The sequence below is a fragment of the Nicotiana tomentosiformis genome, chromosome 8 (assembly GCF_000390325.3).
Source record: "Nicotiana tomentosiformis chromosome 8, ASM39032v3, whole genome shotgun sequence".
In the NCBI taxonomy this organism is placed as follows: Eukaryota; Viridiplantae; Streptophyta; class Magnoliopsida; order Solanales; family Solanaceae; genus Nicotiana; species Nicotiana tomentosiformis.
In genome coordinates this window covers 61,773,671-61,798,482 of record NC_090819.1, presented here as the reverse complement: position 1 = coordinate 61,798,482, position 24,812 = coordinate 61,773,671, and the positions used below count along the sequence as shown (strand labels likewise).

Genomic DNA, 24,812 nt, shown 5'->3' with positions numbered 1-24,812 from the left:
GCTGAGCTTGGTAAAATTAAAGGTCAAGTGGGAAGAGCTGCAGGATGTCATAAATTCGGCGGCTGAACGTGAGTCCACTTCCATGAAAAGAATCAACATCCTGGAAGCTAACTTACGTTCCAAGACTGAGGAAGCTACTGCAGTTGAAGAGAAGAGGGCAAGAATGGAGGAAAGGCTCCTAAAGGTCATGGGACAAAACTGCAAACATGCTAAGACCAATATTGACCTTTTCGGGGCCCACAACATTTCGAAGGTCGATAACGAATGCCTGCAACTGAAAATCCAAAAACTCTAAGCCAGATTCCGAGATCAAGAAGACTCTTTCTTGCTTGAGAAAACTCATATTGTTTACAGCATGAGGAGCAAGACTTTATGCCAAAAGTGGCATTTCAAACATAGATGATTGCATTACCGAACTCTTGCTTTGGAAAAAACTGCCTTCGAGAGCATTCTTGCTCGGTCCGCTGCTTCAAGTTCTTTAGATACTTGCTCTGAGTCCTCGAAATTTGAAGTGGAAGCTGAAGATGACAGTGAAGATAAAGATAAAGATATTGAACCTGATGCTTAGCCGCATATATCTCCAAAAGATGCAAAAGAGACTTCTCATCCTTCAACCTCTGCTAACCGAGCAGATTGATGTATTTGTCTAAGTTTTTTTACAACCCTTGTAACTATCCCGAAGTCTCTTTTGGGCCCGGGATTTTGAAATGCCAGATACCTTTCTTACTTAACTTCTCAGGGTCTTGAGCAAAAAATATCTTTTTTGATCTTTATTTTTATATTGATAAAGTCGGGGAATTTTCACATCCGGTTAACTTCAATAACGGGTATTTATACTTTCGATTTCTAACCTTTAATTAGAAAGGTTTAATGAGATAGGGCCTTTATGTTTATAGTGCTCTTGAAGAGGACATCCCCTATTCATTCTGGTACTTGCATTTGAAGTTTAAACAACATTCATATAAATGAAAAACCATATCTATTGGACAAGAAATGAGATATATAAACAAACGAACTTTCATTTATTTATTCCATTTTTAAAAGTACATTTACATAAGCAAAAAAATTGTATATTCACTGAGTAAATGAAACTGCCAATACATGTAACTAATTTGTACTTCTTATTCGTCCTCACTCGAGGTCTTTCATAATGATTGAACTTTTTAAGTTTGGGATATGCTTCTAGGTTCTAGCAGTCCCCCGTATCACTCTGTTTCTAGATTTTTCATTTGCCTTTTGAGGCTAGCATTAACACTTCTACTGCCCTGATAAGAGTAACATCCTCTTTCCTCCCTCTAGTGTTTTGATGCAATGTATGAGAATTCGAACACTGAAGCTCCTGTTGCTATTAACAATTCTTATTCGGAGTACGCATTACGTTGCTGCCTCTGTAAAAAACCTTGCCAGAAAAATCTATTTGGGACAAAAACTAGACGAAGAAAAAAAGAGTGCAACGTGTACTTTTAGTATAATCAACAGTCTTCAACAGTAGTACCTTTTAAGATGAGTCACATCCAGTTTCTTGGTAATTTAACCCCATCTTGATTTTTCAGTTGATACGAACCTTTATCAATTATAGCAGAAACCCAATAAGGCCCTTCCTAATTTGCTCTATGATTGTAGTACCTTTCCATCCTTTGGTTTCGTGCCATCATTATTACACATGCTAAGTTTCGATGTTCTTCAAGAAAATTCAACTTAAACAACACTGCTTCGTCATTTTCTTGCTCGTTTGCCCGGTAGAACCTCATGGTTGGTTCACCTATCTCCACCGGAATCAAAGCTTCTGCATCGTACACAAGGGAAAATTGTATTTCTTGTGTGCTTGATTTTACCGTCGCTCAATATGCCCATAACACTCTCGGAAACTCCTTAGGCCATCTACCCTTTGCATCTTCTAACTTCTTCTTGAGGTTTTGAATTATCACCTTATTAGTCGACTCTGCTTGACCACTAGTACATGGATGATATGGAGATGACGTGATCCTTTTAATCTTCAATCCCTATAAGAAATTTATAACTTTGGAGCCTATGAATTGTGGCTCGTTGTCACAAGCAATTTCTTTTGGTACTCCAAATCGGAAAATAATGTGATCCCAAATAAAATCTATCACCTCTCGTTCTCCAACCTTCTTGAAAGAACCCGCTTCAACCTATTTAGTAAAATAATTAGTCAGAATCAAAAGAAATTTTACCTGTCTAGGTCCTTGAGGCAAAGGATTAACTATATCCATCCCCCATTTCATAAATGATCACCACGACACAACTGAATGCAAAAGTTCTGCTGGCTCATGTACCAATTGAGCATAACATTGGCATTTATCATGTGTTTTCACAAATGTCTTTGCATCTTGCTCCATTCATGGCCAATAGTAACCGACTCTCATCAATTTAAGCACCAATGAATCTGCTCCGGAATGATTGCTAGAAGCTTCTTCATGAACTTCCCTAATCACATAATCAGCTTCCAATGTTCCTAAGCACCGAGCCAACGGACCCTGAAAAGACCTCCAGTATAGTTTTCCATCAACAAGATAATACCGGGTAGCTTTTGTTCGTAGTGCCTGGGAGGCTTTAGAGTTATCAGGCAGTTTACCATGACTTAAATATTCTATAAATTCGTTTCTCCAATCACAGTCTAGATTTGTTGAATTAACTTTGCAATAGCCATCTACATCTAGGACTGTATGCAACAACTAAACAAGTGTACATGAATCAGCGCCTTTCATCTCCATTGAAGAACCCAAGTTAGTCAATGCATCAACCTCCATGTTATCTTCTCTTCGAATATGGATCCAGACCACTCCCTGAACCGGAAAAGCAAAACTAAGACTTTATTCAAATATCGCTGCATACGCTTCTCTTTAGCATAAAAAACCCATATATATGATTAACCACCAGCTAGGAATCACACTTTACTTCAATCATTTCAGAGCCTAGTCCCCGAGCTAATTCGAGTCCTACAATTGCAGCTTCATACTCAGCTTCATTGTTAGTTAAAGGAATAGTTCGAATGGTCTACCTCATGGTTTGCCCCGAAGGCATAATTAATACTATCCCAAGACCGGACCCCTTTTACGTTGGACGTACCATCCTTAAACAAGGTCCAAATACAAGAAATAGTCCCTGATACCAAAACTGCTTCTTTTGCAGCTAAAGGCATCATCCCCATACTAAAATCAATCACAAAGTCGGCTAAAACTTGTGTTTGATTGTATTCTGCAGCTTATATTCAATATCAAATTCACAAATTTTAACCGTACATTTAACTAATTGACCCGATTACCCAAGTTTATTGAGGACGTTCCTCAAGGAAATATTCATCACAATGGCTATAGGGTGACATTAAAAGTAGGGCTTAAGTATTCAAGAGGTGACTATGAGAGCAAGAGCCTAGTTTTCTAGGTGTAGATATCGTGTTTTAGCACCTTATAATATTTTACTAATATAATAAATAATAAACTGCGTACCTTCCTCTTCCCGGACTAGAACTGCACTTACCGCAACTTCCGACACTGTCAAATAGATAATTATCGTCTCCCCATCCTTTGGTATTGACATTAAATAAGGACCTGACAAGTACTTCTTCAAGTCCTTCAATGCTTGTTGGCACTCTGGTAATCACGAGAAGTTATTCTTCCTTTTTAATAGCGAAGAGAAGCGATGACACCTCTTCGAAGATCTTGAAATAAATCTGCTAAGGGCTGCCAACCTGCTGGTCAACCTTTGTACCTCCTTTGTACTTTTCAGTTGATCGGGAATATCTTCTATGGATTTGAACTTTTCAGAATTAATTTCAATTACTCTTTGTGAAATCAAGAAGCCAAGAAACTTTTTAGATCCAACTCCAAAAGTACATTTCTCCGGGTTAAGCTTCATGTTGAACTTCCTTAAGATATCAAATATTTCTTGAAGATGAATCAAATGGTCCCATGTACTAAGAGACTTAACCAACATGTCATCAATATAAACTTTCATTATTTTACCAATTTGACGTTCAAACATTTTATTAACGAGCCTCTAATAGATGGCTTCGGTATTTTTGAGCCCAAAAGGATCACATTATAACAGTACGTACCAAAATTTGTAAAAAATAATATCTTCTTTTGATCCTCCGGGTGCATCCTAATTTGATTATACCCAAAATATGCATCAAGTAAACTCATAAACTCATGCCCAGCCATGGCATCAATCATTTGATCGATGTTCAACAATGAGAAGGCATTTTTAGGGCACGCCTGATTCAAATTATTAAAATCAATATACATTCTGAATTTATTATTCTTTTTTGTAATACTACTACGTTAGCTAACCAATCAGGATACTCAAATTCATGTATTGAACCTATATTAAGCAACCTGATTACCTCCTCTTTCACAAACCTGTTTCTGACCTTGGCTATCAGCTGTTTTTTCTACTTTACTAAGGGAAATTAGGGTCCAAGCTTTGCTTGTGAACAACCACTTCAAGTGGGATACCTGTCATATCTGAGTGGGACCACGCAAAACAATCAACGTTAGCCTTAAGAAATTTAATAACCTTAAGCCTAAGTTCGGGGCTCAACCCCATTCCCAATTAAACCTTTCTTTATGATAACTCCGTGAACAAAGTGACTTGTTCAAGCTTTTCAGCGGTTGATTTTGTTGCATCCATTTCTTCTAATTACCTCCTCTTTCACAAGCATGTTTCTGACCTTGGCTATCAACTGCTTTTTCTACTTTATTAGAGGGAAATTAGGGTCCAAGATTTGCTTGTGAACAACCACTTCAAGTGGAATACCTGTCATATATGAGTGGGACCACGCAAAACAATCAACTCTAACCTTAAGAAATTTAATAACTTTAAGCCTAAGCTCGGGGATCTACGGCGTTACCAAGTAAACCTTTCTTTCTAAGAACTCCGTGAACAAAGTGACTTGTTCAAGCTCTTCAACGGTTGATTTTGTTGCATCCATTTCTTCTGGTACCTAGAAAGACCTATGTACTTGGTAAATATCAAGTGTCTCCTCCTCATTATTGTCTTCCACCGAGACTGAAGTGGAAGTTGACATTGGTTCCCGTAATTGCTATTTGCTGATTCCTTCTGCCTTACTGCTAGACATAGTGACAATATTCATTTCTCTTGCAGCAGGTTGATCCCCTTTAATCTGTTTAATCTTATCTGGTATTGGAAACTTTAGCAATTGATAATAGGTTGATGGCACAACCTTCATTTCGTTGATCCATGGTCTACCACGAATCACATTATAACATATATCACCATCCATAACTTCAAACAAAGTGGATTTCATCACCCCTTCAGCATACGTAGGCAAAACAATCTCTCCTCGAGTTGTCACACTTGTTAAGTTGAAACCAGCCAAAAGCTTTGTCGCCGAAATTATGTTTCTGGTCAGTATTGCTTATTCTAAGACTCTCAATTGAATAATATGACTTGAGCTACCTGGATCAACCAACACCCACTTAATTTTAAAATATAAAATATTTAATGATATTAGCAGAGCATCATTGTATGGTATAATAAGACCATTAGCATCTTCCTCACAAAAGGTGATTTTGTCATCTTCTGCTGCTTTCCGGATCCTCTTGCCATGAGTGACTGATATCTTTATCTTCTTTGCAAACAAAAATATCACCTCATTCATTTCAACCCCATCAAAAGTCATGTTTATTGTAAGACAGTGAGACCCCGTTGGCTTTGTCAGTTCCATTGTATCTCGACTCCTATCACAATTACTCTTATCCCGGTCATTTAAAAACTCTCTAAGATGATCATTTTTTAATAATATCACTACTTCTTCACGAAGATGTCGGTAGTCCCCAGTCCTATGATCATGTGTACTATGGAATTCACATCATAATTAAGATCCCTTTGACTGGGGTCCGATCGAATTTGTTTTGGGAACCTTGCCTCCTTTATATTCCTCATGGATGAAATCAATTCCACCAAACTGATATTAAAATTTTAATTCGATAACCAGGGATATCCTAAATTCCGGGACCCAATAGCTCTTTATCTTGCAAGGCTATGCTATTTTTTCCATGATTAGTCCTACTGTCTGATCCGGTTCTTTCAAAGGACTGAAAACCTCTAACTCCACACCCTTGACCTGACTGAGTATCATACCTTTCATTTGACACATATGGTTAAAATTGACTCCTGGATGGTCTCCGGTTCGCATCAAGATCATTCTTGAAATTTTCTAGATTCTGATCATGATTTAGACCTTTGGGAGACACTGAAGAATCCAACTAATCATCTTTAATCCTAATTTGGGATTCATAGTGATTATGGATATCAGCCTGTGTGGTTGCTTGAAATTCCAATGGACTCCCCTTCAACTTCCTTGAGGCATCAGAGCTTAAGGGATTGAGACCCTTGGTAAATACTTCTGATGTCCATTCATCTGGTACTGCTGTCAACAACATTCTCTCCTTTTGGAATCAGATCACAAACCCTCACAACAATTTTGAGTCTCCTTGAGCGATTCTATATATATGCACTTTCCTATCTTGATCTTTCCTTTCCCCAGCGTGTGCTTTGATGAAAGCATCTACAATCATTTAAAAAAGAAATCAATTGTGTGTTCAGGTAAAAGTGAATATCATGTTAAAGCCCCTTTTGTTAAGGTTTCACCAAATTTACTTTAGCAAAACTGATTCGATCTCATGCATAGGCTAATTATTTCCCTTCACAGGTGTGGTGTGGGTTGTGATGTGTTCATGTGGATCCGATATTTTTTTGTATTTTGGAATATTCGGCATCTTTAATCTCTTTGAGATCAACTTTGGAGCCGCACTAGGCTTGAATGACAATTGAATATACTTTTTTGAGTTTGGGCCCTTCAAGACCGTAGGTGTCCCCGTGATATGATTTATCCAAGCATGGAATTTCTTAGCATTTTGATCCATTATAGCATTCATTTCCCTCATGAACTCATGATCTCGGTCTTGAAAGGATCATCTATGTTATTTCATTTCCAGATCTGCTGCATGAACCACCTTCTTGGTTGTTATTTGGTCTGAACTCCTCCTTTGAAGCGATGTTACCGGTTCTTGGCATTGTCTGATTTATAGGCACGCTAGGAGGGGATCAAACTCCACCATTGGAATTATTTGAAGCCACTGATAGTGCTTGTTGGAGCTAGTAATTATCTGGTCCTGTCTTGAGAGATGATTCATGATTTTCCTTTGTTGTGCTCTCAAAACTTTCATGGTATCACCAACAGGTTCATCATCCATATCATCCGGGGTAGGACTCCTCACATGCCGAGTATTTCTTTCTACTTGGTTAGGAGTTAACTCATCATTGCCATCGAGACGGGTTTCACTGGTTGAATCATCTTGTTGATTTCCATCACAGAAATTATCCATTGTTGTTTGTTCCAACATTGTGCGACTTGTTGACATCATCGAGTGCCATAACTATTTTTGCTTCCAACAAAAAAATGTCAAAGTACGTTAGTAAAAGATGAACATATCAAAGTAATAATACAACTGTCTATGCCCTACAGTGGGTGCCAAAGTAATTACCTGCAAATAGGCATAATTGAATTTATAACGTGGTTTATAGACACGTGGATTAAATTGATCCGACAAAATAATATAACAAAGAGCGAAGAGAATAAATTAAGGATAATCGAAGAAAGAATAAGCATGGGCTTCGAACTAATCACTCTGTAACCAAGAACAATATGAAAATCTTAATAACAGTGATATAAAGCTTTTTTAGAATGAGAGAACAGTATCAGCCTTTTCTCTTACAAGTATTTTTTGTCCTTCCATGAGTACAAATATTACTATTTATAGTTAAATTAGAGGTGACAAGATCCTCATATCGCGCTCCTCTTAAAGGTAAATAAAAATCCCTCTTGATAGTTACATAACGGTTGATAATAAATGCTATAATTTTCTGTAATGGATGCTCCTTTAATGCCTCCCTCTCTAACCGGTACCTTACTTTCAAATTCTCTTATCTGACCTTGATACTTTTGGAACTTGTGTAATATTGTTCGCATTCCTGTAATCAGTGCCCGTCATTTGTTGACTCATCTCCGAATTGTCTTTACTGCCACGTATCTATTCGAGAAACATCCACCTGTAATATATAAATTTTACCCAATAAACTTTTCTCATCTATGAAAGAGAAGTTTGTGGATACATACTAACATAATTGACAGAATAACACGCTAGTTACTAAATTACTTTAGGAGATTTACCTTATTATATACGTCTTCTCATTATAAAGTTGCAGATGAAACCAGATAATAGCAAGTAATAGAAATAGCTAGAACATGATGGACAGTTTGAAACTCTCTCAGCACACGTTAGTCTAAACGTACGCCGCCATGGGGTGGAGAGCAAAAACTGCGATTCCGACGGTGAATTTGGGTGATACCAATGCAGGGAAGGGTGGGAACCAAGGCGATGGCCATGTGAAAAGGATTCCTGAAGTTTCCTATCTTAAGGTCAATGCAACAGTGATTGGAACAAATAGTGATAGTAATGTGGTAATTCCGGCAGAAATTCAACAAAATTCAGCTGAATTGGTGATACGAGAGATAAGAAGAGGGAATTCCAATGGAGAGGGGAGCAGAATGAGCTCAAAATTTTAGAGGAATACACAAGTGAAAGAGGGAGTGAAGAATTGGAATAAAGCAACTAAAACTTTGGCTACAGGGGAAAACGATCATGGGCAGACGAGGTTGAACTTGCGGAGAAGAGTGTAGGTAAAGAATCTGAATCAAGGGCATCCATTTGGGATAATTTTGATATATCAAAAATAACAAATGTTGGATTTAAACTTGAGTTTGTTAACCCTACGACTATGGAGGAACATAGGATAGTGGAAATTGAAGATGATGACATTGTTACAGAGATTGAGTACTGAAGAAATGTTGTAGTGTGCTATGTATTAGGAGCACACTATCCATTTGCAGTCCTAAATGGTTACATACAGAGAAACTGGGAGAAGTTAGGCATTAACAAAATAGTAATGATGAAGAATGGAATAGTGCTGGTCAGATTTGAGAATGAAGAGGGGAAGAATGAAGTCATTCAAGGAGAAATATATCACTTTGATAATAAACCATTCTTTGTGAAGGCTTGGTCTGCAGACATGGAATTTACTCAAGAGGAACTATTTTCATTTCCTATTTGGGTCAAATTGCCGGGGTTGGACTTTAAGTACTGGAGTACTAAGCGTTTGAGCAAAATCGGTAGCTTAATTAGGAAACCTCTCATGGTGGACAAGAACATTGAAAAGAAACTTGGGTTAAACTTTGCAAAATTGTTGGTTGAAGTGAAAGTTGGTGAAAAGCTACTAGAGCTGATTTACTTTAGAAATGAAAAAGGTGTTGTGATTGAACAAAGAGTAACATATGAGTGGAAGCCTTCGATATGCTCTAGTTGTAACAAATATGGGAATAAAAAGGACATTTGTAGGAATAATAAGACAAGAAGGGAAGTCAAGGAGCAGGAAGGAAGTGAGCAACCAGACAAGGCTACTCAACATAATGCGGATAATGAGGTGAATACAGTGACAACATAGGAGGATAAGGGAGCTAAAGAAGTGGAAAAGGAGGATATGCAGGGCAGATGGCAAAGGCAGAATCCTAGGATGGGGCATCAAGGGTGGGTGCAACCTCACAAATCAGTAAATATGGTTAGCCATTAACACTCAGTGATGCATGTGGATAATCCATTCAAAACTTGGAAAAAAATAATGTAGAGGCTAGTGGAACATCTAATGGATGAGAGAATAAAGGGAGCGGTACCATCTTCCCTATAGGGGATGGTTAAACTACTGAGTTGGAATACTAGAGGCCTTAATGACCTTAGTAAGCAGAAAGAGGTCAAACTCTTCTGCAATGATAAGAATGTTGGACTAGTTGGGTTATTTAAAACTAGAATAAAAGTAATAAGATGGAGAGTATTATTAATTCTATATTTGTAGGGTGAAAATACTACAATAATCATGTATCACACTATAATGGCAGAATTGTGGTAGTGTGAAAACTAGACTAGTATGAGGTATGGATCATTAATGAGATTGCACAGGCAATATCTTGCTAAGTAAAGTATATTCCTATGCAAGTCACATTCATGGTCACATCTGTGTATCCACATAATCTTAGAGATGAGAGGAGAGCATTGTGGGAACATGTACACCATATGAGTATAGGATGCCAGTTTCCATGGATAATCATGGGAGACTTCAATGCCGTACTTCAACAGGAAAACAAAATTGGAGGGAATCAAGTAGCATTTAGTGAGGTGGTGGACTATCAGGAATGTTTAGATAAATGCACACTTATGGAGTTACCTAACAATGGGTACAAGTACTCATGGAGTGATAAGCATGGGACTAGTAGAATCTGCTCAAAAATAGACTGGGTATTTGTTAGTGGAGAATGGATAAATGCCACAATGCAAAACTCATGCACTTCCGAAAGGGGTTAGTGACCACTATCCATGTGTGGTAGAGATGACCCAGGCACTGGCAAGGAAAGAGAAAGCTTTCAGGTATTGCGATATTTGGAGTAAACATCCAGACTTCATACATATTGTTGAAGAGGGATGGGCAATGCAAGTTGAGGGGTGTAAAATGTATCAGATAGTAAAGAAGTTAAAGGCTTTGAAACAGAAACGTAGAACATTACACAAGAGAAACTTTAGCAATGTCATCAATGAGGCTAACAAATATAGGGAGAAAATGCAGAAATTGCAAGCTATGCTGCAGAAAGCACCACTGGATCAGGGACAAGTTCAGGGAGGCCTCACTTATGGCTGAAACTTTCTTGATGCAGGCCACATGGATTAGATTTAGGGAAGATAATACCAAGTACTTCTTCTCCCTGATCAAACAAATAATATTAGTACAATCTGTGACTCAAATTAATGATGAGATGAATCAACTACAAACAGACCTTGATAAGATTGTTGATGTGTTTTTCAGCTACTATAAGAAACTACTAGGTACAAATGGAGGAACTAGGAATAAGGCATGGCCTGGGTTCCTAAAGCAAGGACCTGTATTTTCTGTACAACAGCAGCTAGGCTTGATAAAGGGTGTAACTGCACAGGAGGTCAAGAAAGCAATGTTCAATATTAATATCAATAAGAGTCATGGTCCTGATGGGTATAGAGTTGGGTTTTATAAAGATGCATGGAGAGTGGTTGGCAAAGATATCACTAATGTTGTGTTAGAATTCTTCAGTAATGGACAAATGCTGAATCAGCTCAATGCTACCATGATGACTTTGATACCTAAGGTGGCTAATCCAATAGAAGCTAGCCAATTTCGACCTATTTCTTGTTGTAATGTGCTCTACAAATGTATATCGAAGGTTATGTGTAACATTCTTACTGAGGCGCTTCCTACCATAGTAAGTGAGAATCAAGCAACATTTGTGAAGGGAAGATTATTAGTCCATAATGTTCTTATGTGCAGTGATCTGCTAAGACATTACAATAGGAAAACTACCCCTAGATGTATAATTAAGATTGACATAAGGAAGACATATGATATGATACAATGGGAGTTCATTGAAGAAATGTTAGAGGGATATGACTTTCCTCCAAAGTTTACTCAGTTGATCATGGCCTGTGTAACAACAACAAAGTTCTAAGTAAAGGTTAATAGAGAAGGGTTTGGCTACTTTGGGGGGAAGGGGGGACTAAGACAGATCCCCGTTGTCTTTGTTATTGTGATGGAGTATCTATCTAGGATGAGCCAGCTGCCAAATTTTAGATACCACCCAATGTGCAAGGAGAAATAACTAACTCATTTGACATTTGCAGATGATTTAATATTGTTTTGTAAAGGGAATGAAGCAACTATAAGGAGAATAATGGAAGCAATTAGGCATTTCTCAGCTACTACAGCTCTAGAGGTAAATACAGAGAAATCAAACATGTATATTGCAGGGGTAGATGATGAGCTAAAACAGAAACTATTGGACATCACATGCTACTCGATTGGCACATTTCCTATTAGATATCTTGGTCTTCCCTTATCTCCAAAGAGGTGGAGTAAAATAGACTGTCACCAATTATGTGTGAAGATCACTGAGAAGCTGAAAACAATATCAAATAGGCACTTGTCTTATGCAGGGAGGCTGCAGGTGGTTGTTTCTGTCCTATTTTCATTGCACAATTTTTGGGGTGCAGTGTTCATCCTCCCATAGAGTATGCTGAAGGAAGTAAACAAGAAATGTAGGGATTTCTTATGGGGTAGCTCTACAGAGAAGAAGAAGATACCTCTAGTAGCCTAGGAGAAAGTATGTCGACATAAGAACCAAGGTGGGTTGAATATCAAAAACTGTAAATTGTGGAATATTGCTTCTATTGGAAAGCTAGTATGGCTACTGATTAAAAAGAAGGGATTACTATGGGTGAAATGGATACATGGCATCTATATGATACCAAATAATAATTTTTGGACACATCAACCAACACATGATAGTAGGCAGTATTGGAGGAAGTTACATGGTATCAAGCAACAAATAGATGGGTAGTACATTAACGATAGCTATTGTTTCACTAGTAATGGGAGATACTTGGTCTCAATGGGGTATAACTAACTAGTAGGGGAAAGACTAAAGTGGAATATTGCTGATTTGATTTGGAATAGAATTATGCAGCTCAAGCACATGTTTATATTATGGTTGGCGGTGCAGAAGAAGCAATTAACAAAGGATAGAATCATAGGCATGTGAGTTCCTTGTGCTGATGGAGCATGTGGATTATGCAAGCTAAATAGTCCTGAATATGCACAACACTTTCTTTTACAGTGTACATGGGCAATAATGGTGTGGGAAGGAGTGAAGGAATGGACTGGAGCACACATTACACAGCATGATCTCATGACCACACTGATGAGGATCAAGCGCAGATGATGGAGTAAATTCAAGAAGGAAGTGATGGCTGCAGTGGTAGGGGCTGTGATATACAACATTTGGCAGAGTAGGAACTTATTTTTCTTCAGAAAATAGAAGGTTAATAGGGATTTTGTAATACAACAGATAAAGAATGAGTCGAGACACAACCATCGTCACTTTCTTAACTAGGGGCATATGTACCATTAAGGTGACAGGTTCAATTTAGGGGAGAACCTACGTATGAGGTATAAAGGTCACCTAAACCCGTTAGTCTTGACAAAAACCGTTAGGTAGAAAGAACTCCGCGCTGCTTACCATCCCTACTTGGGAAACTTCTCTCTGTAGCATCAAATTAGTAGAACGTGCCATCTTCATCAGATACCAAGTTGAGATTGTACTGATAAATAATAGTAGGATCATGGAATGCAGGTAAGAAGAGAAAGCTTTAACTATTCCAAGCCCCACTAGTCCAATAAATCTCGCCCCTTCAATGAACCACCGACTAAAATGCATCTTTAATGGCCTCCAAATTTGAAGTAAAAGCTCCTGAGGCCAGAATACTAATACTCAACCAAGAATTAAAGTCGAACTGTGCCTTGTCGTAAGGTTATGACCAAGCCTCATACTAGGAAAAAGACAATTGTTAGGATGATCAAAGCTTTGCCATGAAGTCTTGTTCCGAGTTTTATCCTGTAATACGAAGTTTTCAGAATCTTGAAGCCTTTGTCTCACCTGATATTATCAGCATTTCGAACCATTCCTAATAGCCTCTAAGAGCATTAGAATGATACCTTGAATTTATTGCAGAATCATTGTCAATACAAGTGACAGTCATTTAAGAGTTTACAGACCGATGAACGTCCTAATTTGAGGTCTCTATCTGTTATAACATGCGCAACGGAAGCAAGCATACAATCCAGGTATCAAATACATGTAAACTAGACAATGATATATTTACGGACCGATGAACGTCCTAATTTGAGGTCTCTATCTGTTAGAACATGCGCAGCGGAAGCAAGCATACAATCCAGGCACTAACCTCTTGAAAGCGTTGTAAAGGTTCTCCACACAGCAAGCATCCAGGGCTGCAGTCTTCTGCTATGATCCTGGTAATACCTTGGACGAATATGCTTTGAGTGGGCAAGAACAACACAACTCAAAAAGGTGAGTTATTGGGTGAAAATTGTCTTCCTTAAGTAGACACGTTTTCAGCCAAAATAAGGCTCTCAAAAACTTGTAGGATTCTACTTGCACAAGTAGAATCCTACTCTAACTTTACCGGATGACTTTTCTCCCAAGTCACTTTTTACCCAAGTCAGTCCAGATTTTTACTAGGCATAGCAGGGACCACATAAATAATAAGAGGCTACTAATTATAGTATTAATTCGAAATTTTGCATGAATTAATTCTTACTATAATTAATTGCAGCTTATTCCACTAATAAACTGCAATTGAACTCCTCAATATGAATTTCGAAAATTCACTAACACTTATTTTAACTCCCCATGTTAAGATCCAAAATACCAGTTAATTAAATTAAATCACTGAAAATTTAATTTAATCAACTAATTAAATCCTTTATAATTCCGTTTAAACTATTTCATGTGACGGATACAAAATCCACTGGTCGGGTTTTCACATGAAAACTTATAAGCTTACATGAAAGAAGTATCATCAAACTCAAAACCGAGTCATAGATTCTATCAACTAATTATTATTTCACAAATGTTATTTGTTACTGTCCAATCTATTAGGCATACACTAACTCTGAATAGAGTTGTACCTTTTGATAAACCAAAACAAAAAATAAATTACATTGATCATAATAATTATATCAAGATTAGGAGTATAAGCACATTTTAATGAATTAGAGAAAATAATTTATATATATTCAGTACAAAAATATTTTTTCTCTACTTGGTCCGTTCAATATACACTAAGTATACTAGCACAAGAAGTTGGAGTAAAACCACCCCCATAATCAAGACAAATTATACTATAATTTTGTGCTACAATCATCAAGATATTTTGTTCAATAATATCTTTGATTGTGAACAAGTTTATTAATTATGTGAACCGATAAATTAATCTTCTGTGCATGAGCTAAGACCCCATACACTAAATTGTCTACTACATAACTAAAATGACACACATGTAACAAATGATCTATTTAAAAAGGTACTTTATTGAATTGAATAAATTAAATAAATAATTATTCCATAAAGAATTAAACAAAATACTATGTCTAAACTGCATGGTTAACAGTATATCCCAACAATCTCCCACTTAGACTCATAACCATTCCTTCTACATGCTTGTCAAAAATCTTCTGTGGCAAGGTCTTTGTAAACGGGTCTGCCAAATTGTCCTCTGACGTAATCTTCAACACTCTTGCATCACCTCTCTAAGTTATGTCCAGAATTAAGTGATATTTACGCTCAATATGCTTACTTCTTTTATAGATTCTTGGTTCCTTCGAGTTCGCAACTGCACCACTATTGTCACAATAAAATACAATCGGTGCTTGAACCGAAGGAACTACATTAAGGTTTTTTAGAAAGTTCCCAAGCCAAACAACCTCTTTAGCTGCCTCAGATGCAGCCACATATTCAGCTTCTATGGTGGAATCATCAACACATGATTGCTTGATGATCCTCCAACTTATGGCTCCACCTCCTAGGGTAAAAACATATCTTGAGGTAGATTTTCTAGAATCTCTATCTGACTGGAAATCTGAATCAGTATAGCCAATGGGTGCAAGATCACCTGAGTGATAAACCAACATATAATCCCTAATCCTTTTCAAGTACTTGATTATATGTTTAACGACAGTCTAGTATTCTCGTCCAGGGTTAGACTGAAATCTACTAACCATGCTAACAACAAAGCAGATATCCGGTCTAGTACATAGCATAGCATACATGAGACTCCCTACAGCAGAAGCATAAGGGACCGCCTTCATCTTTTCTATCTCATCAGTCGTTTTTGGGGACTGATCTTTCGACAGAGAGATTCCATGTCTAAAGGGAGAAAACCTTTCTTGGAATCTTGCATGCTAAACCTAGTGATAGCAGTATCTATATAAAGTGCTTGGGATAAGCCTAATATCCTTCGCTTGCGATCTCGCATAAGCTTGATCCTAAGGATATGTGCCGCATATCTCAAGTCTTTCATATTGAAACGTGAGGACAACCATTCCTTTACTGAATTTAACATGCTCACATTATTTCCTATGAGCAAAATATCATCTACGTACAAAACCAAAAATGTAACTTTATCCTCATCCCACTTCTTATAGACACAAGACTCATTTTCACATTGATCAAAACCGAAGGTTTTAATCGATGCGTCAAAACAAGTATTCCATGCTCTAGAAGCTTGTTTCAATCCATAAATGGATTTCTTTAATTTACATAACATGTGCTCATTGCCACTTGTTATGAAACCAACTGGTTGTGCCATATAGATGCACTCATCAAGACTTCCATTAAGAAAAGCCGTCTTGACATCCATTTGCCAAATCTCAAAATCGTAATGAGAAGCAATGGATAAGAGAATCCTAATGGATTTAAGCATGGCTACTGACGAAAAGGTTTCCTCATAATCGATCTCTTCTTTTTTAGTAAACCCTTTTGCAACAAGCCTAACTTTAAAAGTTTGCACTTTTCCATCCACTCCTCTCTTTTTCTTGTAGATCCATCTACAACCAATGGGTTTGACTCCAGTAGGTGATTCTACAAGATCCCAGACTTGATTGGAGTACATGGACTCCATTTCAGATTTCATAGCAGCAACCTATTTATCAGCATCTGTATCCTGTAGTGCTTCATCGTAATTAATAGATTCCGTGTTAGGCTATTCAGGGATTATATCATAAGATTCTCCCAAGAGCGCAAAACGAAGAAGTTTTATAATAATTCTCCCACTACGACTAGTCACTACAGGTGCAATATTTTGTTGTTGAATCACAACATCATTTTCCGGAACTGAAGCGTCAATGTTATCCTCCACACCTTGTGGTGCTGGGATATCATCAATGCTTCAGGTTGCTCAACAATCTGAGTTTACTCAACATTATTCTCACAACTTTGGGGTAGTGAGATGTCAGACAATTGCTCTTGTGCATTCTGCTGCCTATTGACATTTCTCCCACTACGATAATACAGTGGTATGTCAATACTGGCTTCCGGGATACGTTCCAGAGATGAGTCATTAGTTATTCCATTACTTAATTCCTGTAAAACTAGTTTACTTCTAGGAATATGGTTTATTAAATAGTCCTCTTCTAAAATTTTGTCATTTGTCGTAACAATTGCCTTCTTTTCTTTGGGACAATAAAATAAACCGCCTTTAGTTCCTTTTGGATATCCAATAAAAATGCATACTTCTATCCTCGATTCCAATTTATCCACTTTCCCTTTCAGCACATGTGCTGGACAACCCCAAACCCGAATGTGTCATAAACTTGGCTTGCGCCTAGTCCATAATTCTATTGGAGTTGAAGGTACTGACTTTGAAGGAACCAAATTTAGAATGTAATTTGCTATTTCTAAAGCATATCCCCAAAAGGAAGAAGGTAAATCGGAATAACTTAACATTGATCTAACCATTTCCATAAGGGTCATATTTCTTCTTTTTGCCACACTATTTTGTTGTGGTATTCCTGGAACAGATAATTGAGATGTAATTCCACAATCTTATAAGTATTTAATGAATTCCGCAGAAAGATATTCACTACCACGATCAGATCGCAATATTTTGATATATTTATCATGTCGTTTCTCCGTTTCCGTCTTAAATTCTTTGAATTTCTCAAAGCATTCAGACTTACGGTGCAACAGATAAATGTATCCATATTTTGAGTAATCATCTGTGAAAGTCAAAAAATACTAAAACCCACCTCTTGCTTGTATATTCATAGGGCCACACAAATCAGAGTGAATTAATTCTAACTTATCGCTGGCTCTATTTCCTTTTGAGGAAAAATGTCTCGTGGTCATTTTACCTTCTAAACAAGATTCGCATGTTGGCAGTGACTCCACTTTCAATGAACTCAAAGGTCCATCAAAGACCAATCTCGAAATCTTATTTAGATTTATATGACCTAGACGTAAGTGCCACAAATAAGTTTGGCTCAATTCAGAAATACGTTTTCTTTTTTTGTGGCAGATTAATATTATTTAATTCTTTTGGTTGTTGTAGCACATGAGGAGATATATCAAGAATAAAAAGGTCATGTACTCTAGCAGCAGTGTAGATAAAATATTTATTAAACTTAATAACAACAGTGTTATTAACAAAATAAACATTATCACCAGCATCCAATATTTTCGAAACCGAAATCAAATTCCTTCTAATAGAAGGTACATAGAGAACATTTTTCAAAACTAAAACTCTATCACTACTAAATGAAACACTAATATCTCCTAATGTTAAAGCTGGTGTTGGCTCGCCATTGGCTTGAAAAATGCAAACTTCATTCTCACTTAGCCGTCGTGTTTCCTGAAACCCCTACAAAGTAGTACAGATATGATTAGTGGCTACTGAATCTACACACCAAAACATGGTAGAGACAGCCGCTAAACAAGTTTCAACGACAACTAAATTTGAATTACCTTGCTTATTCAACTTCGCCAGATAGGCAGGGCATTGTTTTTTGTGATGCCCAGGCTGCTTGAAATGATAGCACTTTCCTTTGGGTTTTTTTCACACCAGCCGCACCTCCAGGTGCCAAAACCTTTTGAACCTTCTTCTTTTTCTTACCATCTTTCGACTTAGAAATCGAAGCTTTCTCAACATTGAGTGCCACAACTGGAGCTTGCTGTTTGATAATAGATTCTGCCGCTTGCAGCTCATTCAACAATTTTGCCAGTGACAAATCCATTTTGTTCATATTATAGTTCAAGCGAAATTGTTGAAAACTGTCAGGCAAAATCTGCAGGACCATCTCAACTTGAGATTCCTCATCAATCACATCTCCAAGGACCTCCAGTTCATTCAGAAAACTCATCATCTTCAGAACATGGTCCCTGACCGATGATCCTTCAGTCATCTTGGTGTTCAAAAGGGGTTTCATGGATGTCTGCTTAGCCGCATGATTTTGCTCACCTAACATCTCTTTGAGACTTTCGAGCATGTCATAAGCAGACCTCATAGACTGATGCTGATGTTGCAAAACATTCGTCATAGAGGCAAGAATGTACAATCACGCCATCTCATCAGCCTTGATCATTTGTCATAGGCCTTAACCTGATCATCAGTTGCATTTTCAGGTTTTTTTTGGGCACTCCTCAGTGATTACAAATTTGTAACCTTCAGCAGTTAGGATAATATCAGGGTTTCTTTTCCAGTCAACATAATTTGGTCCTTCTAACTTGTTTTGGTTCAAAATTGAGGTAAGTGGGTTGAATGAAGACATGGTTAATCTGAGAGATATTCACATTAAATAGATCATTAGTTATGTATTTAGAATAATTATATTCAAAACAGCACATTACACATATAACCATGCTCATTGAACAATTAGATTTGTTAGGGAAACTTAACTATTCATGCAAAATATATGAGTTATGTAAGATATTTACCCCATAAATTAAAATAAGACCAACTCAGATGGAGAGTAAACTGTTAATTTAAGATAGGTAAATATCACTTTTATAAACTCTAGTTTCATTGAATCAACATGTAATTCAGTTGGAGAGTTAATACAAGTAATCAAATAACTAGAGATAAAACTACAATAATCATCTATAATGAACTTATCCAATGTGGAAGAAGACCTATGTCAACATATAAATTCATTATATTACTGTAAAACATGATTGGAAACCATGGGAATTGAACTGTACCATCACTCATTTCTTTTTAAAAAAAATTCTTTTATTAAAATAAATTTCCAGAAAATAGAAAAATGGCCAAAATCCCATCTAAACGACCCTGAATGCCCACAACAACGACGTACGTCATGAGAAAAGCTGATAAGTATTGCTCACTGGGTCGTTTCCGATGAACCTACCAAATTTGAGGTCAATCAGTGTTCGACAGAATTTCAGAATTCCAAATTCATGACCTATTTGTAGTATTCTGTTTTTCAAAACAGCTACATTTTTTACTAAAACAACACTGTTAATCCATAAACTTAATTATGAAAAACAGTCACGCTTGAACTCTCTTGAAAACAGTCATTCAACAAAAACGTAATTGAACAGATTGTCATTAAATATAATACCACTATTTATGCATATGTATATTAATCCATAATAACATAATTAAAATACTAATAAAAACAATCACGTTTTTTACATAGAATAATCATACCAAACATGTATCATTAAACAACACGTTTTAATATTACTCTATTCATGTTGTATTATATTATCTAGTTAGATGTAAGACGGCGTCTGATACCAATTGTTAGAACATGCGCAACGGAAGCAAGCATATAATCGAGGCATCAAATACATGTAAACTAGACAATGATATAATTGCTAGATTAGAAGCACTGACCTCTTGAAATCGTTGCAAAGATTCTCCACACAGCAAGAATCCAGGGTTGCAATCTTCTGCTATGATCCTGGTAATACCTTGGACGAATATGCTTTGAGTGGGCAAAAACAACACAACTCAAAAAGGTGAGTTATTGGGTGAAAATTGTCTTCCTTAAGTAGACACGTTTTCAGCCAAATAAGGCTCTCAAAAACTTGTAGGATTCTACTTGCACAAGTAGAATCCTACTCTAACTTTACCGGATGACTTTTCTCCCAAGTCACTTTTTACCCAAGTCAGTCCAGATTTTTACTAGACATAGCAGGGACTACATAAATAATAAGAGGCTACTAATTATAGTATTAATTCAAAATTTTGCATGAATTAATTCTTACTATAATTAATTGCAGCTTATTCCACTAATAAACTGCAATTGAACTCCTCAATATGAATTTCGAAAATTCACTAACACTTATTTTAACTCCCCATGTTAAGATCCAAAATATCAGTTAATTAAATTAAATCACTGAAAATTTAATTTAATCAACTAATTAAATCCTTTATAATTCCGCTTAAACTATTTCATGTGACGGATATAAAATCCACCGGCCGGGTTTTTACATGAAAATTTATAAGCTTACATGAAAGAGGTAACATCAAACTCAAAACCGAGTCATAGATTCTATCAACTAATTATTATTTCACAAATGTTATTCGTTACTGTCCAATCTATTAGGCATACACTAACTCTGAATAGAGTTGTACCTTTTGATAAATCAAAACAAAAAATAAATCACATTGATCATAATAATTATATCAAGATTAGGAGTATAAGCACATTTTAATGAATTAGAGAAAATGATTTATATATATTCAGTACAAAAATATTTTTTCTCTACTTGGTCCGTTCAATATACACTAAGTATACTAGCACGAGAAGTTGGAGTAAAATCACTCTCATAATCAAGACAAATTATACTATAATCTTGTGCTACAATCATCAAGATATTTTGTCCAATAATATCTTTGATTGTGCACATAGTTTATTAATTATATGAACCGATAATTTAATCTTCTGTGCATGAGCTAAGACCCCATACACTAAATTGTCTACTACATAACTAAAAGGACACACATGTAACAAATAATCTATTTTAAAAAATACTTTATTGAATTGAATAAATTAAATAAACAATTGTTCCATAAAGAATTAAACAAAATACTATCTCTAAACCGCATGTTTAACCGTGTATCTCAACACTATCAACCTCAAGCCTAAAGGAAGGATCAAATTGCTATCTTTTAAAGATACTTTGATGAGTATTTGTTACTTAACTGTTTGATAACTTGTTTAATCTTTGTATTTTTGTTTTCTTCTTCATGCTTGAATGCATATTTCCCGTCTTCAACTTGAACGCAATAACTGTCAGTTTTTGAGAGCACTGTGTCAAGTTTCCTGGTGTAGGGTCTGAAGATACTTATATTGGATCAATCTAAATTTATGGTTGATGACTCTAGAAAGTCAGTTGCTCTCTTGTACAAGAAACTAGCCACAGCTCTCTGCTCGTTATTTTTATGTCAACTGATAGTTCAACAGCCTCATTCTAAAAATATCCTAGTGTCACAACTGTTATAGTTGACTTATGTAGCTCATAGTGTCCGCAAATCTAACCTGTTCCATTGCCGGTAGTGGTGAAGCCAACACAACTGCAGTGCTCCCAGCAGTTCTGCATACAATCACCAATACTAATGCTTGCATTATCATAATCGTTAGTATTAGATGTATCAATAAAGTCTCCACTCTTTTGCTCCAATTTATCCCCATCCTTTCGGCACTCAGGCAACTGAGTAGAGACACAACCATCACTTTCATAACCATAACAGAACTCATTATAAAGGGTGTACACACAACCGTCTTCACCACCGCCATGAATAGCCACATTTAAAGACAACTCAAAACTTGGGAAACTTCCCTCTGGAGCGTCAAATTGAAAGAACACGCTGTCTTTTTCAGACACCAAGCTGAGATTATACTGATATCTGTTAGAAGAATCATTCAATGCACTTAAGAATGGAAAACCTTGATTTCTCCAAGTGCCACTAGTCCAATAAACCTCGCCCCTTTGACGTATAACCAACTGAAATGCATCTTGAACTGACTCCAAACTTAGAGTAAAAACCCCCGAGACCGGAATATAACTACTCAACCAATAAGTAAAAGTCCAATTCTGCTTTGTTGTAAGGTTATGATCAAGCTTCATACCAGGCAAAAGACAATCGGTAGGATAATCAAAGATTTGCCATAAAGTACTATTCCGAGTTTCATCCTGAAGTACAAAATTTCCAGAATCTTGAAGTCTAGCCATTAAACTTCCTGTCAATACAGGAGGGGCAATATTCACAACTGCCTTCCCTCCACTGGTGATTTTCAATATTCCTGTAGAATCTATGGTGATCAATCCTGAGTTGTTCAATATAGGCGTATTCGGATTGGCTATCCATAATTTCTTATCTTGTGAATCACCTGCATACCATATTCCAAGACAATTTTTATCTGTTTGTGGGATAGAAAAAAATCCTAACTTGAACTTTCCACCTTCTGAATCAAGTACTTGTAAGTGATTGAGTTCATCACCAGGCTTCATTGAGGTTATAGCAGCTACAGATGAAAGGTTAATGATACATTTTTGGCTGCAGAATAAGGTAAAGATGAGAAAGAAGAAGTACTTGGCTAAAAATTTCATTTTGGCAGCTAGAGACCAAAAAATAAAAGTTGCTGCAGATAATAATAATAATATGGTCATCTCTTTGTGTTTTCGGTTGTTCAAAGCCAAACGTGCAGCTCAGAATAGTGAATGATTTGAAACATTTTTCAGCAAGAATTTTTCAAGATTTGTTTGAGTACAAATGATATCTGGACATGCTTCTTGTAGGAAAGCTTGTGGAACGAGACTATCATGACTTTTCATAGCAACAATTTTGACCAATTTATATTTGGTGTCTGTTGTTTTTTCTTTGACTTTTTTATTTTCTTTTCTTCTTTCCTGCTTTTTTAAATAAAACCACCAGGAAGTGGTTGATTTTTATTGATAAAACCAAAAAGGTCAAGACCTCCTAAGCTGTAGTACCATGATCAAGCAAAAGGTTAAATTTTAAAAACAGACGAGTCAATAAATGACGAGGATTTAAAATCCTAAGGTTGCTTTCTAATGAATGTAGTTTAACATTTAAGACCAGAAATGCAAAAAACTTCAAATCTTAATCTGATGAATGCCCAGCCTTAAAGTGAAGGTGTGTACAAAGAAAACACTTGTTTTATATTCTTTTTGTCATGCTCGTTAAGCTTAATATATATCTCCAGCAAGAATTGAAGTTTAGTTGAATTTTTCTTTTGTAGCTACAATTCTCTTTCAATTTCTCATACAGAGAAGTTTAGCTGGAAGTTTTAATTCTCGTGACTAGAATTTAGATTAAAATTCTATTTCCGTCAAACAAAGATCAAAGGTTTCTTTTGCTACAAAATCAGAAGAGCCAAAATAAATCAAGTCCCTGGGATCAAATTTCCAAGTTTAATAAAAAAGAAAGGTCAAACCTTTTTACAGAGACAAGTGTCAAGTCTTACAAATTTCTTGGTCATATATTACTGGAAATGAAGCTATAAATGACTGCAACATTGACAAATATTCACAAGGATGGAATATAGATAGTGCAGTGATCAAAACTTGACCTGGGCAGTCCAACCACATCCGAAGCCAAGTCCAGCTCAAACTAGTCCAGCCTGACCTATGCGACGTCCCAACATTGGATGGTATTACCTTCCCTCAACGTGCACGATGCGAGCAAAAATTTACTGATATCTCCCGTTGTGCCTGGTATTTAACCTTTTTTATGCGTTTTTATTAGAAACTTGCAAATATAAGTTAAGCGGCATAACTTCTCCCATCCTCTCCTCTACGGTATCAGCAATTGCGGACCCAGGATTTTTAGAAAGCTGGTTCAAAATATAAAGAATCAAATATACAAAGACAGCGAGACGCGGCAGTGCATATCGAGATGGCTATGGAAGCAATGTGACTTTGAACTTGAAGTGAGATTCAGCCAAGAAAGAAGCATTGAAGGGTTTGAGAATTGGGAATTATTTATAATTTTCAGATTTTTTATTCTATTAGGAAAAGAATTAAAACTGTGTAATTTTCTTTTTCTAAATTGTATTTATATGGAAAAAGCTTTCCTAGTTTTAAAAAGAGAAATATAAACTTTCGTGTATGTCCTATGTCTAAAAGAGCCCGTTTGGGGCAAACTAGTTTCGAACTCAGGACGTCCTAATAAATTTGAACCCACTTTGTGGGTAGACCAGACCACTATCTTTGTGCTAAGAGGGGTCAACAAAATGTTTTGTCAACTATTTTCTCAAAGAAAGAAATATTTTTCAACGAAATGGGTTCA

General features: G+C 36.5%; 3 protein-coding genes across 5 annotated transcripts; 1 reads left to right on the top strand and 2 right to left on the bottom strand.

The window, feature by feature from the left end:
* Positions 1-408: 408 nt before the first annotated feature.
* LOC138897567 (uncharacterized) lies at positions 409-4,005 on the bottom strand. The gene is made up of 8 exons (XM_070183549.1): positions 3,713-4,005; positions 3,502-3,614; positions 3,134-3,219; positions 2,703-2,807; positions 2,400-2,498; positions 2,115-2,153; positions 1,886-2,003; positions 409-518 (listed from the first exon to the last, which is right to left on the bottom strand). The coding sequence occupies exons 1-8, from the start codon at positions 4,003-4,005 to the stop codon at positions 409-411; spliced, it is 963 nt and encodes a 320-aa protein (XP_070039650.1).
* A 3,689-nt stretch (positions 4,006-7,694) lies between these two features.
* On the bottom strand, positions 7,695-24,519 carry LOC104093348 (G-type lectin S-receptor-like serine/threonine-protein kinase CES101). 3 transcript variants are annotated; one of them, XM_070182375.1, is made up of 5 exons: positions 24,094-24,519; positions 22,039-23,057; positions 20,388-20,478; positions 18,497-19,306; positions 17,431-18,392 (listed from the first exon to the last, which is right to left on the bottom strand). In XM_070182375.1, exons 2-3 carry the CDS (start codon positions 23,009-23,011, stop codon positions 20,447-20,449), a joined length of 1,005 nt encoding a protein of 334 aa, XP_070038476.1. In that variant the 5' UTR covers positions 23,012-23,057; positions 24,094-24,519; the 3' UTR covers positions 17,431-18,392; positions 18,497-19,306; positions 20,388-20,446. The 3 variants fall into 3 exon arrangements, with proteins under 3 accessions (XP_018625360.1, XP_070038476.1, XP_018625359.1); XM_018769843.3 differs by lacking the exon at positions 24,094-24,519 and having other exon boundaries at positions 22,039-24,081; XM_018769844.3 differs by lacking the exons at positions 17,431-18,392; positions 18,497-19,306; positions 24,094-24,519 and adding an exon at positions 7,695-8,097 and having other exon boundaries at positions 22,039-24,081.
* On the top strand, positions 10,104-10,791 carry LOC138897566 (uncharacterized). Its single transcript, XM_070183548.1, has 2 exons — positions 10,104-10,455; positions 10,553-10,791. Exons 1-2 carry the CDS (start codon positions 10,104-10,106, stop codon positions 10,789-10,791), a joined length of 591 nt encoding a protein of 196 aa, XP_070039649.1.
* Positions 24,520-24,812: the final 293 nt, after the last annotated feature.